A 16,437-nucleotide genomic window follows, 5' to 3' on the forward strand; every position below is an offset into this window, starting at 1 on the left:
CTGTATGTACAAGGATTAGGCATATGTATTGGAATGCAGAGCTGGAATGCAAAGTATCCTATTAATCCCACCTAACCAGCCATGTAGCATCTAACTCTGATCCAAGTTAGTTCTCTAGGTACCCTCTACAAAAAGGGATCAGCACCTTTGCTAGGGGTGATTCTTTTTATCCTATGATATGTGGGACAGACAAGCCTGTGGAATACTCTGATCTTGTTCCATAGAAGAAAAACCTAGAAAGCTTTGCTAGACAGCTTGCAATAGATCAGATCATTAATACCCATAAAATAGCACTACCTTACAATACTCAAAGCTTTAGGCAGATGGGAATCAATAGGTTGGAGATGATTAAAAGAATCCAGTCTGAGCAAAACATTAATGACATGAGGTTGAGCAGGAGGAGTAAACATCTGCAATACTCACTGTTTGGCATGCTCACTTCAATTGGATTCTCAAGCTTCCACCAAAGTTGGAGTTGGAGTTGGACAGGTAGTAATGCAAATCATGTTAGAAAATTAAATTGAGAAGCAGACAATTAACAGTGGAATGGCAGAGTGTGTCACTGTAATAACGTACAAGTGCTAATGGCTTCTGAGCTATGAACGCCACCACAAAAGGTAGAAAACACTTGTGCTTACCTCATATATAGGTAGAAACCCAAATATTGCACCAGCCTCTTTGCTTGCAAACTCAAAAGTTTCCATATGTTGAAGCTGACCAAGGGAAGCCAAAGTCAGTACATTAGTAGCTGAAGACAAAAGGTAATGAAGACATTCTTACTACATTCTTACTACAACTGCAAGAGAAGTTTTATATTCCCATGACTTTAAAGGTTAAAACCAGGTAAAGATGGAAGAGCTCCACTGATATTCAATTAGAGTTGTAGAAAGTATATGTAATGAAATCTAACTCTCCTGGCTTCTGATTTCATAGGAAACCTGAAAGAACTATTGTATGCAACCAGGGATTCACTGTTATTCTAGTATTTTCACACATTCTTAAAGTAAACTTAGGATATATAGGTTTTCTGTTGAAGCAGAGGAAAATTCTAGGGCTTCTTTTACATGTTTAAACCAGTGAATCAGTTTGTGCTATCTTCTAAACTGAAATTTGACAATGTGAAAAATGAGAATGAAAACCACAGACATTTCTTAGATCCCTCTGTTTTTGCATTTTTGTTCTAGCTTGTCCATTGAATGAGAAAGATATGTAGGGTTATTTATGGATAATTTTAAAATGAGAAATTCAATTTTATTTCCTATACTTTGCCCAGAACATAAATTTGTCATATACATCAGCTACCTTTTCAGGAGCCAGAGCTCTGAAAAACTTGAAGCTGTGAACTGCTTTGCCATGTTCAGCCTTTTCTAAATCTGAAGGTGATTCAGTCAGTGACTCCAACCTGTATGTACAAGACAGAAAAAATCTGAAGTTCCTAACAAAATGACAGTTATGAACACAATATTCACCTGTGACTCCAAAATTATTTTGAACTATGCTCCAAAATGAAATTATTTTGAAGTATAAGTGATTTAATATATTTTCAAATATAATTTATATTAGGACCTTTGTAGGTGTCACAGAGTGCTTCACTAATATTCTGCCAATCCAGATATGGCTGTCACCTGTAGAGGCAGGAAATCTTAATATAAACAACATTTACAAGAGACATGTGCTAACTCTCTGATAATGGCTTTTCACTATTTCTTTCAGTTCTGACTAGAATATCTGAATGTGACTTTCATAACAAAGGTCTCCTCTGATATGTCTGGTTTCCAAATTTAGTCATGAGAAGAAATTATCTGGAGTGTCTGTTAGTACAGATTAACAGTTGCCTTTATAATCAGAAAAATAAGTCAAGTCACACAAGCCAAGGAACTATGGGGGGAAACTAGGACCATTCTTCTATATGACTCTGTCTATCTGCTGGCATTTTTCAATCATTTTTCAAACTCCTGAGGTGCTTGTTTAAACTGTTTAAACAGTTTAAACTATGCTGCTCAGATGGGTTTGTGCCTCTTCAAGTACGTGGACATTTGGGGAATATTTTCCCACAGCTTTCTCCTGGAGAAGCTGGCTGGTCACAGCTTGGCCGGGTGCACTGTTTGCTGGGTAAAAAATGACTGGACGGCCAGGCCCAGAGAATGGAGGTAAATCCAGCTGGCACCAAGTGGTGTTCTCCAGGGCTTACTGATGGGCCCAGTTGTGTTTAGTATCTTTACTGATGATCTGGACGAGGAGGTTGAGTGCACCCTCAGTAAGTTCGCAGATCGCAGCAAGTTGGATGGGAATGTTGATATGCTGGACAGTGGGAAACCTCTGCAGAGGGACCTGGACAGACTGGACCAATGGGCCAAGGCCAATGGTAAGAAGTTCAATAAGGCCAGGTGCCAGGTCCTGCCCTTGGATCACAACAACCCCTGATAGTGCTACAGGCTGGGGGCAGAGTGGCTGGAAAGCTGCCTCATGGAAAAGGGCCTGGACACACTGATCCACAGTGGCTGAACATGAGCCAGCTGTGCCCAGGTGGCCAAGAAGGACAATGGCACATAGTCACTAGTTCAGCTGCTAGAGCATGGTGCGCATAATGCTAAAGTTGTGGGCTTGATCTCTGTACAGGTCATTCACTTAAGAATTTGACTCCATTGTCCTTGTGGGTCCCTTCCAACTCAGAATATTCTGGGATATTCAATCTGTGATATACAAATAGTGTGGCCAGCAGGACTAGGGTGATTGTCCTCCTACACTTGGCACTGGTAAGGGCACACTTCAGGTGCTGTGTCCAGTTCTGGGCCCCTCAATTCAGGAAGAATGTTGAGGTGCTGCAGTGAGTCCAGAGAAGGGCAGCAGAACTGGTGAAGGATCGAGAGGGTAAGTCCTATGAGGAGCAGATGGGAGAGCTGAAGTTGTTTAGCCTGGAGAATAGGAGGCTCAGGGGAGACCTTATTGATCTCTACAACTGCCTGAAAGAAGGCTGTAGGCAGGTGGGGGTTGGCCTCTTCTCCCAGATGATAATAGGACAAGAGGAAATGGCCTCAAGTTCCATGAGGGGAGGTTTAGATTAGATATCAGGAAAAATTTGTTTGCTGAAAGGGTAGTCAGCCATGGGAACAGGCTGCCCAGGGAGGTGGTGGAGTCACTGCTCCTGAAAGTTCCAAAAGGCATTTGGATGTAGCACTTGAGGGATATGGTTGAAAGGTGAATATGGTCCTTGGTTAATGGTTGGACTTGATGATCTTAAAAATGTTTTCCAACCTTAATGGTTCTATGATTCAATGAATATATATCTGTTAATAACACTTATAACATGATTTATTAATTGAGATCCTAAAACATTATCTTGGTGATGAATACCATATGAGTTATCCAATAAGTGAATTATATTAGCATCACAAAGATAAGTGACTTGTCCCAAGACAATTGTCTGCATCCTGCAAAGTACAAAGCCTAGCATCTGTAAGTAACACAGCCTTTTGGATGATGGCTGCCTAGCTCTCAATTTCAATATTTGGCACAGTTAATCCAGAGGAACCAAGTCACTCTTGAGGTGACAGCACACAAAGTTTGTAGAATGATAAGACTGAAACGTTCTATTGCATGGAGCGTGGCTGCTGCTTTTTTCCCCCAGTTCTCTACACAGTTAAGCATTTCTCCTTTTCTTGCTCATTGTCTGTTTAGTTAATGTGTTTAAATGTATGATAGCCATTCTCCTTTACTGAAATATTTGAAGAATCCTCAAAAAGTATTCACAGTTTGACACAGGCATGTAATTTATGGAAAGTTTCTTTCAGATTACCTGACTCAATAATTATATCTTTGATTCCAGAGGTTTCAAACTGGCTGCTGACTATTCAGAGGAACTACAGGAGTCCTTCAAACACAGCCAAACACTTCTCTGTATTCATGAGTTACTATTCTGACTGCAGTGACACTACTTTTATTAGTAAGAACTCCATGGAATAATAATTATTAGCAGGATACCAAATTAAATGGGATGACTGTAGCCATGATATTTTATGAAAAATCCTTTGTTCGTATTTTTCCCTCCTGAGGAGCTGAGGGCCTCAGGAAAGAAATGTAAACAATAACTATCTGCTGCTGTGGAATGCAACAGGTGCATCTGTGATTGGTGGATGTTGGTTGTTTCTAATTGATGGCCAATCACAGATGCAGCTGCATTGGACTCTGAGAGGCCCAAGTCTTTGTTATTCATTATTTTCTTGTTCTTTCTAGCCTTCTGATGAATCTTTTTGCTCTATTCTTTTAGTATAGTTTTAATGTAGTATTTTAATATAATACATATCATAATATAATAAACCAGCCTTCTGAAACATGGAGTCGAGATTTGCGTCTCCACACATGGGGTGTTCATCACAGGTGACAGTAAAGCACCTTAGAGATTTTCCACTGTCCTAAACTGCTTTGGTTGAAAGGCAGCGTAAGAATGGACATGGTGTATGAAACCTAACCACTAAACAATGCATGACTTTTTAAGTCCTAAATAATTTTTTCCATATTTGGATTGCTTTGTTACTTAAGACACTGCAGGTACTGCCTCTGAAGATGCCCTCTTCAATATTTCTGTTCACTTGGTTAATCCACTAACTAATGAACCAGAGTGTTCCAGGACTAGAAATATGTACTTAAACTAACAGGACAAGGCTCACTGACTGAACTTGTAACTAACCCATCTCCCTTAAGAACTCTACCTAGAAGAAAAGTTGAAGACTGCTACTGAACACACATTTATGCCAGTTTCACAATGCCATGATCTGTGAATCCTCTACCCATGTACATGAATGTATATATAACATCCCAGTGAGTTTAAGATGACCATTTCTTAAACTGAAAGACTAAATTGGGTTTATTCTTCTAGAAGGATTTGTGTTTTGCTTGAAACTATTCACATTAAGCTGTTCAGGTAACAGGCTGCTAACCTGAACAGCATATATAACATACAACCTCTAATTAGGCTAAAAGCTGAGACAAGTATCTAGTCATCACTGTAACTAAGTTCAAACCTTGAACGTCACCTAATCCTGACTGTCACCAAGTCATAAAAAAGAAAAGATTTATCCATACTGGGTAAAAAAACATCTTTCAAAAAATTTTTCTGAATAACAAATAGTACTACTTTTTTCTGACCTTCAGATGAAAGGTGTTTTTAAAGCATATTTTCAAAACTGTTCCCCTAATCATACATGTATGTAAATGTCTTACTTGTCTCTGTCCAGCACGAGAGGATATACAACCTTCTTCTTTTCCGTATGTTTGCTCTCCTCTTTAATTATAGGAGGAAAATCATTAACATCAGAAGGCAAAATCAACCGACTGGTATCTGTTAATTCAAACTGCCTGGCTTGTCCAAAGTAACCAAAATAATATCCAGTCCTGGCATGCCAAAGCCTACAGATATAGTAGAAGCAGTGCAAAAGGACAGAAAAGAAAAATGGATATTTTTAGAAGTGGAACAGAAGTGAGATAATATTTGTGTACATTATCCAATTCTGCAGCACTGCTCTAGAGTTCAGTGTGCTCATCATACAAAATGAGACTGCCTTTATAATTTAAATAATTTGAGAGTGAAAAAAAATCAGGTTGTTGCAAAAAACAGAAAAAAAAACCCAGTTCATGTTTGCATTTATGAAAATTAAGAGTAAATGTACCAAAATCCTGAATTGTTCCTGAAGTAAAGTGCTGCCACCAGAGCAGGATCTACACAAAATTTCTTAATTTAAATCTTCCAGAAAACCAAGAGAAACCCCCTCAAATGTACTTGTTAGCTGAGAAGGAATTATAGTTGTCTATCAAGTATCTTCAAGCTTTCATGGTCTAATTGCATACACATTGATTAGATGCCATGCTTAGGATCCAAATCAATTTAACAAGTACTGAAAGCTAAAATAGGATTAGAACAGGAGGCAATTTTTAAAATTATGTAGCCATTACCTACACGTTCAAAGTAAAGCAAGGGCTGAAAGAAAATGACAGTCCGCAAAAGATCTGACTTCTGGAGAAGTGCTACATTAAAGCCAGCTCTTTTGGGTGCAGAACAGAAAATGCACCCAGTGCATTTTATTTAAGTGCACTTTATTTAAGTCCTAGCCTATATGCAAGTGCAGCAGAAAAAGGTACGTTGAAGGCAGCTCAACTGATTTGCCATAGCAGTAAGAAGTGTTAGTCATTTTATACCTAACCGAACCATCAATGGATGCTGTCACTATCACATTTTTCTGCTCTTCAATAAGTAAGTCAACCACTTCAGCAGCATGTGCCCTCCAGCAGAGCTCCTCCTTTATTGCCTGAGGGGGAAAAAGCAACATAACCACATTTGAGGCAGTTCTGTACTTCACCATGGTTGCTAGCTTAGTGGATTTACCAGCATGTCTTTCTGAAAATTAGAAGAGGTGAAAAAATAATCCCTCCATGAAACAGCCTGCAATTGGCATATGGTAGAAACACCACCCAGGGGACATGGATGAATTCATTCTTAATGTACCTTCTTTGAACATAATGAAATAATGCTAACACCATTTTATTTATGTTTTTCTATTTTTTTTCCCCACAGCATCAAATTACTATTTCAAGCACAAAATATGATCTTTATACGCAGAAAACATTTTTATCCCTGTAGAGCTCTGCATTATTTTTGTTCTGTTTGTCTGGGTATACTGTTCAAGTTAAGAAGATCTGAAAGATAATTCCTTACATTTTTTCTATTTCGTGAATCTTCTAAGAATGAGGCCATGTTCCAGCGAAAAACATGTCCCTCTGTTGCAGAAAGGAGAAAACAAAACATCAGTAAGTATATTTAGTGCTACACCCTCACTTGTTGCTGCCATTGACTCTCAGTAGAAACTGGGCAGAATGAAGCAGAGAACACAGGTCAGTTGGTTTACAGTGAATGTAACTATTTTATTGTCAAGCTCAGAGTAGAAATAATGGAGTGTTCCTTAGTATGCAAAGAAACACATATGCAAGTTGTGAACAATGTGTCATTAACTGGACAGGTTTGAAATGGAAGTAAGGTAAAAATTTTTCTTTAAATTATGAGTGAAAAACAAGAGTCATCTTGTCATGACAGTTGTCTATTACACAGCTGAGGTATGAGAGCTTCCTGGGGATTACACTGTTTTCAATCCTGGTAAAATGGACAAAGTTTAATTAATTGTATATATAATGAATGCTTAATGTTTTACAACCTTTTAGTGCACTCATGTGAAACTACAATCACAGAATCACTTTCCTTATTACCCACAACTGCTCTGTTTCCTGCCTAGGCTCCCCCCCTCCTGATGAAGTTGCCTTCTACTTCTCATTTCTACTACAAGACAGAGGGATATTTTGTGCAATTCCAACTTTCATTCCAGTCACATTTGGTTTCTAGGTCTGTACATTTGCAAGCAACGGAGGAGGCAGGCAGAGAAGCTGATCTTTTTATAACAAGGAAAAATCTGTAGAGGAGAAAGGAAATTGGTAGCAGCACTGCAGATAAGAGTGTGGAAAGCATGAAAAGCAAATGCACAGCGACACAAACACAAAAAGGCAAAGGGAGAGTATAAAATTAATAGGTAGTAGGATGGATACTTTTCCACAACTAACTGAATTCCTGTTCAGTGCATGCTGCCTTTCTGAACTCATTTACTCATTTGAATCACAGAAGAGTGGAAACTCCTCATCATTTTCAGAATAAAAGTCAAATTATTGCTCAATTTTGAAACAAAAGGGGAAAAATCCCTTTCTCCATCCAATATCTGACCACATAGGAGCAGAAAGCTGGCAGAAAACAGTTCTAATATGTATTTTAAAAGAAAAGTGACACATTATGACAGACACAGAAATGGAAAATTGCCAAGGTGATTCCAAAGGTTTGAAGAAGAATCAGACAGCAGATAAACTTTTGAACATTCTGCCAAAGGAAAGCCAGACTTCATGTGGAATTAAAGCTCATTTAGCAATGAGCTGCTAGCACTGACAAGTGCTCTTCCTATATAGCTGTGTACTGCTGGAGCTATTACTGTGCACTCTGTATCAGTGTTTGAATCACAGCTCTTGGTACAGCCCAAGATGCAACTTTTCATTTAGTATTATTACCATGGAACTGAAATTTTTGCTTGTTCTTAGCAGTAATCTTTGCCCTTGGGATCAATATAATAATTTCAATAGAAAGTATGTTCAGGGCATATGAATGAAGAAATGTTAATGTTTTTTATGAAAACAATTCTACTGATAACACTATAACACTGAACTTTAATCCACCATCCTTTTATAAAACAAAACACCTTTTACAATTATTTAATTATAGCTCTGATGGAGAAAACCTGGCAGCACTTGGATCATCGTTTCCACATTTCTGGCTCATTTACACCATTATATTTTTATTTTTCTACTGATTGTCCTGAACAAAATGACTAACATGTTTACTCACCCTTACTGCCTGTCAAAAGAATTTTAGTGAAGATGTCTGTACACAGTGCTGTCAGAGGACCTGAGGGATGTCCTGAAAATGGCAGAAGTTCTTTCATCAAGTTTCCCTAAACAAACAAACAAACAAACAACCCTCACATATTTATCTTATAATACCTACAGTAAAAATATTAATTCACCAGAATTTGAGTGCCATTGATTTTATCTATTCAACATTACTGGGCTCGTATCTTTTCAGAAAGCTGCTAAGAAGTAAATTCCTAAATCTACCCAATGACGAAGATGTATTCTTCTGGATTGCTGTCTCTTGTATGTCAAAAGGACAAGCTCTTTAATTCTTTAGGCAAGTCAGTCTACTTGTACCTACCCCTACTTCACCACTTACCCCTCATTTGCTATGGAATAGCATCAGTATGCCCCTCATTTGCTACTGAAATGTTGGTTTTTGCTGCAAATGGGCCCATAATGTCTCCTTCACCAACTTGTTCTATTTTTCAAGTTAGCACTGGTAGACTTCCTCCATTATTGCCTCTTCAGGACTGGGAGGATGTGAAGGAGAATGTTTTGCTGATAAGGAGATTCTTATTTTGTCATCCATGAAATGATGATGACAATCATTCCAGTGATGACATCACTGGTATATGAATCTGGAGATTCCTGTAGGAGTCTAAGCACACTAATATATCAACTGTGAAGAAAACAAAACCCAACAAAGCTCACACCTACAATATTTGGATACATTCACCATAATTTTCTATTTTTACATAAAACATCTGCAAAGTTACCTTCACCATCTTTCTTCCCATGACTTGCTTTAGCTGGGATTCCTGTTAAAGCCTTATGTGGCTGACTTTTTATGATCGCTGTATCGCTGTCTGCCACAATGACCAATATTAACAATCAACCAATCATATCATGGTACTTTTCCTTCTTGCTGTATTTCCTTTGTGTATATTATTTGGAGTAACATGATGCCTGGAAAAGTCTTATAGATCTGAGGTGATATGACAAATAGGCCTTTGCCATTTGGTAGCATGACTGGCTTTTCAAGCCCATAACAGTTCTAGATGTTATGTGTTAGGACACTTTTCTCTCCTGGTTTGTTCCCCTACTAGTGCTAGCTGGGCAATTTTCCAGACATATTTAGCCTCTTCTGACAGTAGGACACTCTACCTTGCCTGTCATCCTGTCTTAGAAGGTAAATGTTGTGGGTGAAACATCAAATTCTAGACTTTCTCATAAATATAGATTCAGTTTGTTATAATTACTTCAAATCATGTTTCCTTGTTTTCCGCTTGCCATTAAGCCCTGCTGCAGTTACTAAAGCAGAACTAATTTGCGTCCATGGAAGAAACTGATAACCAAAAGATGCAATAAATACCTGCTGCTGCGATTGCTAGTTAAAGACCAATTTTCCAAAGATTACTGGAATTATCTTCTCAGTCCCCTCCCAAAGACATTCAGTTGGCTACCTGAATACTCCACAGGCGGACACAGCTACTTTCATGAGCAGAAGCCAGTAGAGGTGATAGTCCTGCTCTAGCCTTCAACAACTGTTCATTCATCTCCAGATTTTGGGTGTCCTTACAGTCCGTTGTTTCTTCTGCTTTGGAACACAAATGATCATATATTTTCTCAAAAGGTTTTGGTATTGCTTTTCAATGCACAGAAATTATGTAACACTAGAAAAATAATTACATTTGAAAATAAAGCCCATCATCAAGATGGCATTATTCAAAAAACATTAGAGGTATAGATAAAGAGAACAGAAAAGAAATGGGAACAATCTAACAATGAATTCAGCAATGAAATTTAATAATGACATGACACTTAACAATTCTGGAATAATAGATTTCTGTACTTATTTCTCCAATTGAAAACTTTTGCTAAATGCAAGGGGATGATCACAGAGACCCATTCTGAGTTTCTGCTGTTACTTTTCCGGAACTGGAGATGCTGGCAGGACCTTCATAGGCATTCAGTGGATGCAAGAACTAACATGAGTGTCTATTTCATTGGGCAACAAGGCTTAGGAATATTCTGGTATTAGGGCATGCTTTCCCCCCCAAATATACTGATCTTAAATCCTTATTGCAGATGATCAAATTTATTATTACTGGGAAATTTTGCTTTCCAGCAGAGGATTTCTAAGGGATTCAGAAGAATCTAGAGGATTTATTTCTTGCAAATTCACCAACTCATTTGCACAGCTTTAACTCTTAGGCACTAGGCTCCCTCTAGATTATGATTTCTTAAGGACAGACCGTAACTAAGAGTTTTCTTTCTAAAATTTCACCTAGTTTCTAAGCTTTTGTCTGTGAGGCCATTTACTGATGCTTGACTCAAGTTGGCTCTTGCTATACTATTTCAATAAGAATATTTGCGTGGAAGAAAAGTGTGTACAGTTGACATTCCCAAACTCTGAAAGTGTTATCAAGTCAATTTGGAGAAAAAAAAGCAATTAAGGTCTTGCATATCCTGCATCCTGGCCTGGCTGTTAGGAAATAACTGCAAATCAGGAGGGAGAAGAAGATCATGAGATCTGTCATCCACATACCAAAGGTATCCCAATTATTCTAAACAAAGTTTGCCAGACAAACTGATAAATTGAGTTTCTACAATAATCTGGGCAGAACTCATGGATCAACATCAAAAAAGAATGAAAAACATCTTTCCGTACCTGTTTTTATTCCAGTATTAATTTCATCACTTTCCGCGATTTTCTAAAAGAAACAGATAAAATGTAAGAATCAGGAAGTGGAATTTGGATGTAACTACAGAACAGTCCATTAGTTGAACTTATAAGAACTTATTTTTTAGTTAGATTATTCAAATATTCCTCCAATTTCCACTGAGTGTAAACAAGAAACACTTTATTTGAAGATAACCAACAGATGAACAAATAAAAAACAAAAGCAATGGGAATTAAGGAGCATGTTAAATGTAAATTTGGCTGAATAGTCTTAATTTCTTAAGACAAGCAACATCAGTCACAACTGTGAATGTAACCTGGATCTCTTTGAGAGTGTCATTCAGAACATGCATATAGTCTTGTTACTGCCTTGAGCAAAACTTAACAAAGTTTAAAAATACATTTATACATATATAAACATTTATGCATGTCTTCATAATAAGGGAATTTTCAGAAATCCTCATTTGTGCCTTGCCATACAGGCTTCTGAGGATCCCCAAGGCTGACAGTAATCAGTATGCTGACCTCAGAAATTGCCAAATCAAATAAGGCAGGGAAAATTGTGGCCTTGAGTGTTAGAGGTATCTCAGAAGAGGACAAGTCAAATCTCATCCTACACATTTATGTGTAAGGCTTGATGTATGTGACTTTCAGGGATCTTTTTAAAGGCTGAAAATCACTTTCCATTTGTTATTCTAATGAGGATACAGAACAGTGTATTGGATACTTTAGTTTGCAGATAGCAATTATCCAATGTGCACTTGGGAATCTATCCAAGTGCTATGTTCTGCTGAAACAACATGCTGGTAAGAATCTGAGAGGTAGCAGGATTTTCTTCTTTTGCCTACTTACTTTTTATTCCTCTGCAAGTATGGCATGTGCTTCTGGCATAGAAAGGCAAAAAGTGTCACAAAACCCATAATGCTATCCTTAGCAAAAATATAGAGATTAAGACACTGATACAGTGATGGTAAAAAAAATAAAAAAGAAAAAGAAAGAAGATACTTTATTTTGAAAGAATGTAAGCAATGTATCCGAGCAAGTATGGCTGCAATGTTGAAATGATTCTGCTATTATTCAATATTATTCAAGCATTTAATGATTTGTGTATTTTACCTTCCCCCTTGAATCCTTGTATACTCCCATCTGAAAGTCAGAATTGCTAGTGATAAGTATCTGCCAAACACTTTCTTAGATATACATAGCTATTCCATGTGTCATAGACCCAGCTGACTACCAAAGGATTCTTCATGCACTACCATAGTCAGTTTAACAAAGCTAAAAATGTTAATTTCTTCATAATTCTTGATATTTAGTTTTGTCAATGGTGTTATGGAGGGATTTTAGTAAGTTACAGTATTTTAAAATCAAAACCAAAATGAAAATTTGGTTTGAATGCTAGTAAATCCATCAAACCACCATACCTACCTCATGTTGGTCTGAAGAACTTCCCTTGTGCTCTGCAGCAGCACTGGCATCACTCGTCACAGAAGGAGCAGAGGACAGGGAACTTCTTTTCCTGTGTGAAAGAAATTATTGAAGATCACAGATGTTCTTGAAGATACTATTTGATACTTAGAAATCAACATCACCTAGCATTAAAAAGCCTAATAAAATAGTACTTAAACTGATTAGACTAATTAGACTAAGGGTTATTTGTTTTATATATTTTTTAAGTAACTGGGCAGTATTTGCATATTACACAGCCAACCTCCCCTGGCAAGAGTTTTCAGCTAATGAAATCCATAGTAATTGGAAAGTAACATTGGTATTCATCCTTAAGGCATGAAAGGGAAAAATTAACTGCCTGCCAATGGCTTGTTCCCTTTCATTTTACGTGGTACTTTCTCTGCAAACAGTTTTCAATTAATCATAAAAGCTTATTTTAAAATTGTTATGAAAACTCTAAATAATGCGGTTTTGTGGAAGAAAATGAAAAAAAATTGGTGTGATCATCAACAGTTTTGTTTCTGAGTTCTGAGTCATGAAAAATTCTGACTGTGTTAATAAGTGGTTCTTGCCACATAACACACTAATATCACTGCTGCTTTGCTTTTAAGAGTATCTGAATAATTGGGATAGTTATAAAGTATGCAGCTGGGGCAGTCCACTTAAATTTGGTCTGGTGGCCATAACTTTGCAATTTTCAGAGTTTGGTTTTACAGATTTGCTATCATGCTTGAACATTTTTGTGTGTGTGTATGATCACAGTCAAATTTATCCAGGTATCTTCCCAGTAAATACAAAACATCTTAAGACTGTATGATTTTCCAAGTCATTGTAGGATTCTCCTGTTTAAAAACAGTAAAAGCTTACCTTAATTCATAAAAAAAAAATCTCTTCCGGAATTTTAATCATGCCTTATTTTTTTTAATTTAGCTAGGATTTATTAAACTAATCATTACGTTATCATGTAGTTATAAAACGAGAATTCATGTTCAATTAAGTAGCATTGATATCAAGTAGCATAAGGTGCTTGAAGATTTTAAAGCAACATAGGACCATAAACCAGCTTTATGGTTCACAAGAGTAAAAAAGCTGTCCAATTGTAAAAACTTAAAGCTACATAAGTATTTAAGCCATACTGAATCCTTCTGCCTACAATTGCCTTTGACATCCATTGGAACACAATTGTTTCTGAAGTGATGTATAGGTGTAATGCCTTTCTTTCAAAATGTGCATATTCGGCTAAAATTCTCTTTTCCATCCAACACTATCAAGCTATGGAAGCTTCTAGCTTGTTTTAAGAGGAATCTTGTGGCTACAAGCTTTGATGCGCTTCCCTCTTTGCTGAGAGTATCTAAAAGCAGGAGGATTTTTCCAGGTTTAAAATAAAGAAAATGCTTGCTTCCACACAATTATCTCACAGAGATAAAAGAAGTTATGGTACACTGGAAAACTGATACTGGGCAAAAGCAGGCAAAAGCTACCTTCTGTTGAATTCTTCAAGATATTTGAGACTTATGAGACCAGTTAGAGGAAAAAGGGACAGCTGAGTGGAAAAAATAACATATCATATTGTTTGACAAGCATTATGAAAGTTTAAGACTTGGAAAGTTAATTAACTGTAGGGACCTGAATTGATTAAATACAAATAAAATCTCAATTCAAATAACCTATCTTGGAGAAACATTACATCATTTTACTACAACAAAATTCCAAGTGACTGTGCCTGTCCCCAAGGAAGATAAAATGCACAGTTACCTGGAAGAGGAAACACTATGTACAAGGAATAATATGGCATTGACTCCAGAGCCGTGGTTGTCTTCAGTAGTTTTACGCCTGAAAACAAAGATATTTGTAAAGAATATGTCAGATATGCTGTGTATTTTTCCAGAAAATGTTTCACATTTAACTTGTAATTTAAAAAAATTAAACTTTTAATTTCCCAGAATGCATGCCACCTAAAGTTTTAGACAGTTTTTCAGAATCAGTTAATCAGTTATGATGGTTTAATGTCAGTGGACAAGACATACGGAATCTGCCTGTGCCAGGAAAAACAGGTACCTGATGGAATGACAAAAATTTCATTCAGCCAAGTATTTTTTTGAGGATTAATAGTTAAGAGGAAAGTGAAGTAACTTAAGTAACTAAGTTAATGTTAGCAATGCACCTTTTTCCTGGCACTCAAAGAGTGATGTCAACCCTGGGTAAAGTACTCCACTAACATTGTTTTCCATGCATCAATATGAATTGGCTGCCTCATATATGGGGAAGAAAATATAAAGAAAGAGCTACTATTTGAACTGCAGTAAAGTTTGGATTATTTTCCATGGTGCAGAAAACTCATCTCACCTTTTCACAAACTCGCCAATTTTACACGTCAAGGATGAAGTGCGACTCTTGGGTGGGACAGTTAAATATTGACTTTGTATGGTCCTAAAAGTCATGCATTCCTTCACTAACACAGGAATACTGCTATGCTGCTCCACTCAGTCTAACCAGACATATTGCCATTGTTCAGTTTACTGATGTAGCAGTTTAATGGGCATAAGAATATCTGGAACCCTCCTATAAACACTCTGTCACTTTCTCTGAAAGACCTTTACTCTCAAACCTCCAAAATCACATCAGGTTTCTCCTCATTGACTGTGATTTTTAGTCTTCTAGGTATGGACAGTGATCGAGATACTGATAATGTAGAACGTCTGCAATCATCATCTGAAGTAGCATTACTTCCAAATGTCCTCTCAAACACAAACTTCCAAAATGAGGATGTTTCTACAGCTCAGTAGCAGCCTCTAGTCAATGACTGGAGTGATTTACATAGTGAGAGTTTCCTTCAGTGGCAGTGCCGAGTTACGTTAAAACATTATTTTTAATTATATAATTCCTTTCCCAAATGACTCTCTTGATCACTTCTCCTACTTGCAATGTCAGGACTAGCTAGCAAAGTAATTTGAAGTGGGAGGGAGGAGGGACAACATAAATTGCTACTTTAATTCCTGCTTGCAAATCACCCTTTATATTTGGGCATATTGGAATTTCTAGTAAGCCACTTGAAAAATTTGTATGACATACTGGAGATCAAAAGGCATGCAAGTAATACTCACAGGCATTTCACCGAGCCAGATTCAAAATCCCACAAGTTTATTTCACCATTGGCACTTCCTGTAGCTATCGATTTGCCTCCTTCTACTTGTAAAACATCAAAACACCTAATATCCATAGAAGATAAAAAAGTCTACAAAGAAGATTAAAAGAAAAAAATTGAGTAGGAGTAAGAGAAGGACACTATAGACGGTGAAATATTTTAACTGGTAATCAAACAAAATGCCTAAATTGACAGTGTCTACAACAACTGCATATGGGATGCTATTTTAGTACTATTGTATTTGAGCTATACAGAAGCAGCATAGGAAACAGGGAGTGAAAGTACTGGGAGACTCCCTGCTGCAGGGGATGGGCCTCTAACCTGACTTGTTTTTTACAGCACAGTTGCAATTTGAGCATTTGAAAACAAGGCTAAGGGCTGAAGATTAATCATAACTAGGTATCTGCGGAGATATTCTAATCAAGTTAAAAGAAGAAGTTACTGAGCAGAGATATAATGACCTTTCCATGAACACCATCCACACCTGTTACAGAGTCAGTGAAATTTTACAAGACAGAACTTAAGTCTTGTGGACTATTCAAGTTAAATTAAAGCATAAATTTGACATTTTATTTTACTGAAGCAGTAAGAGGAGAAAATGGAATCACTCTGATACTCAGCTTGATCTTTATGTGCCACTACTACTAAAGGTCAGCCTAGCTATAAGAGGAAAGACATCTCATTTCTAGAGGTGTTTATGTGAGAACCTCAATTTACTATATTG

General features: G+C 37.1%; 1 protein-coding gene across 24 annotated transcripts in view; it reads right to left on the reverse strand.

Moving 5' to 3' along the window:
• WDR64 (WD repeat domain 64) overlaps positions 1–16,437 on the reverse strand; it is a 71,429-nt gene that overhangs the window by 5,791 nt on the left and 49,201 nt on the right. For 15 of the 24 annotated variants that reach the window (XR_010358866.1, XR_010358865.1, XR_010358864.1 and 12 more), the window contains 11 exons: positions 15,673–15,803; positions 14,324–14,401; positions 12,548–12,638; positions 11,108–11,150; positions 9,900–10,033; positions 8,429–8,534; positions 6,710–6,771; positions 6,193–6,302; positions 5,221–5,406; positions 1,303–1,402; positions 639–713 (listed from right to left, as the gene is read on the reverse strand). Coding sequence is in view for 18 of the 24 variants with exons in the window: in XM_064413686.1 (XP_064269756.1) it covers positions 639–713; positions 1,303–1,402; positions 5,221–5,406; positions 6,193–6,302; positions 6,710–6,771; positions 8,429–8,534; positions 9,900–10,033; positions 11,108–11,150; positions 12,548–12,638; positions 14,324–14,401; positions 15,673–15,803 (1,116 nt within the window). In the remaining 6 variants the exon portion in view is untranslated. Of the gene's footprint in view, positions 1–423; positions 458–638; positions 714–1,302; positions 1,403–5,220; positions 5,407–6,192; positions 6,303–6,709; positions 6,772–8,428; positions 8,535–9,899; positions 10,034–11,107; positions 11,151–12,547; positions 12,639–14,323; positions 14,402–15,672; positions 15,804–16,437 lie in introns of all 24 variants that reach the window. The other 9 variants (XR_010358869.1, XR_010358867.1, XR_010358868.1 and 6 more) reach the window with 3 other exon arrangements.

The sequence above is a fragment of the Passer domesticus genome, chromosome 3, assembly GCF_036417665.1.
Source record: "Passer domesticus isolate bPasDom1 chromosome 3, bPasDom1.hap1, whole genome shotgun sequence".
NCBI lineage: Eukaryota > Metazoa > Chordata > Aves > Passeriformes > Passeridae > Passer > Passer domesticus.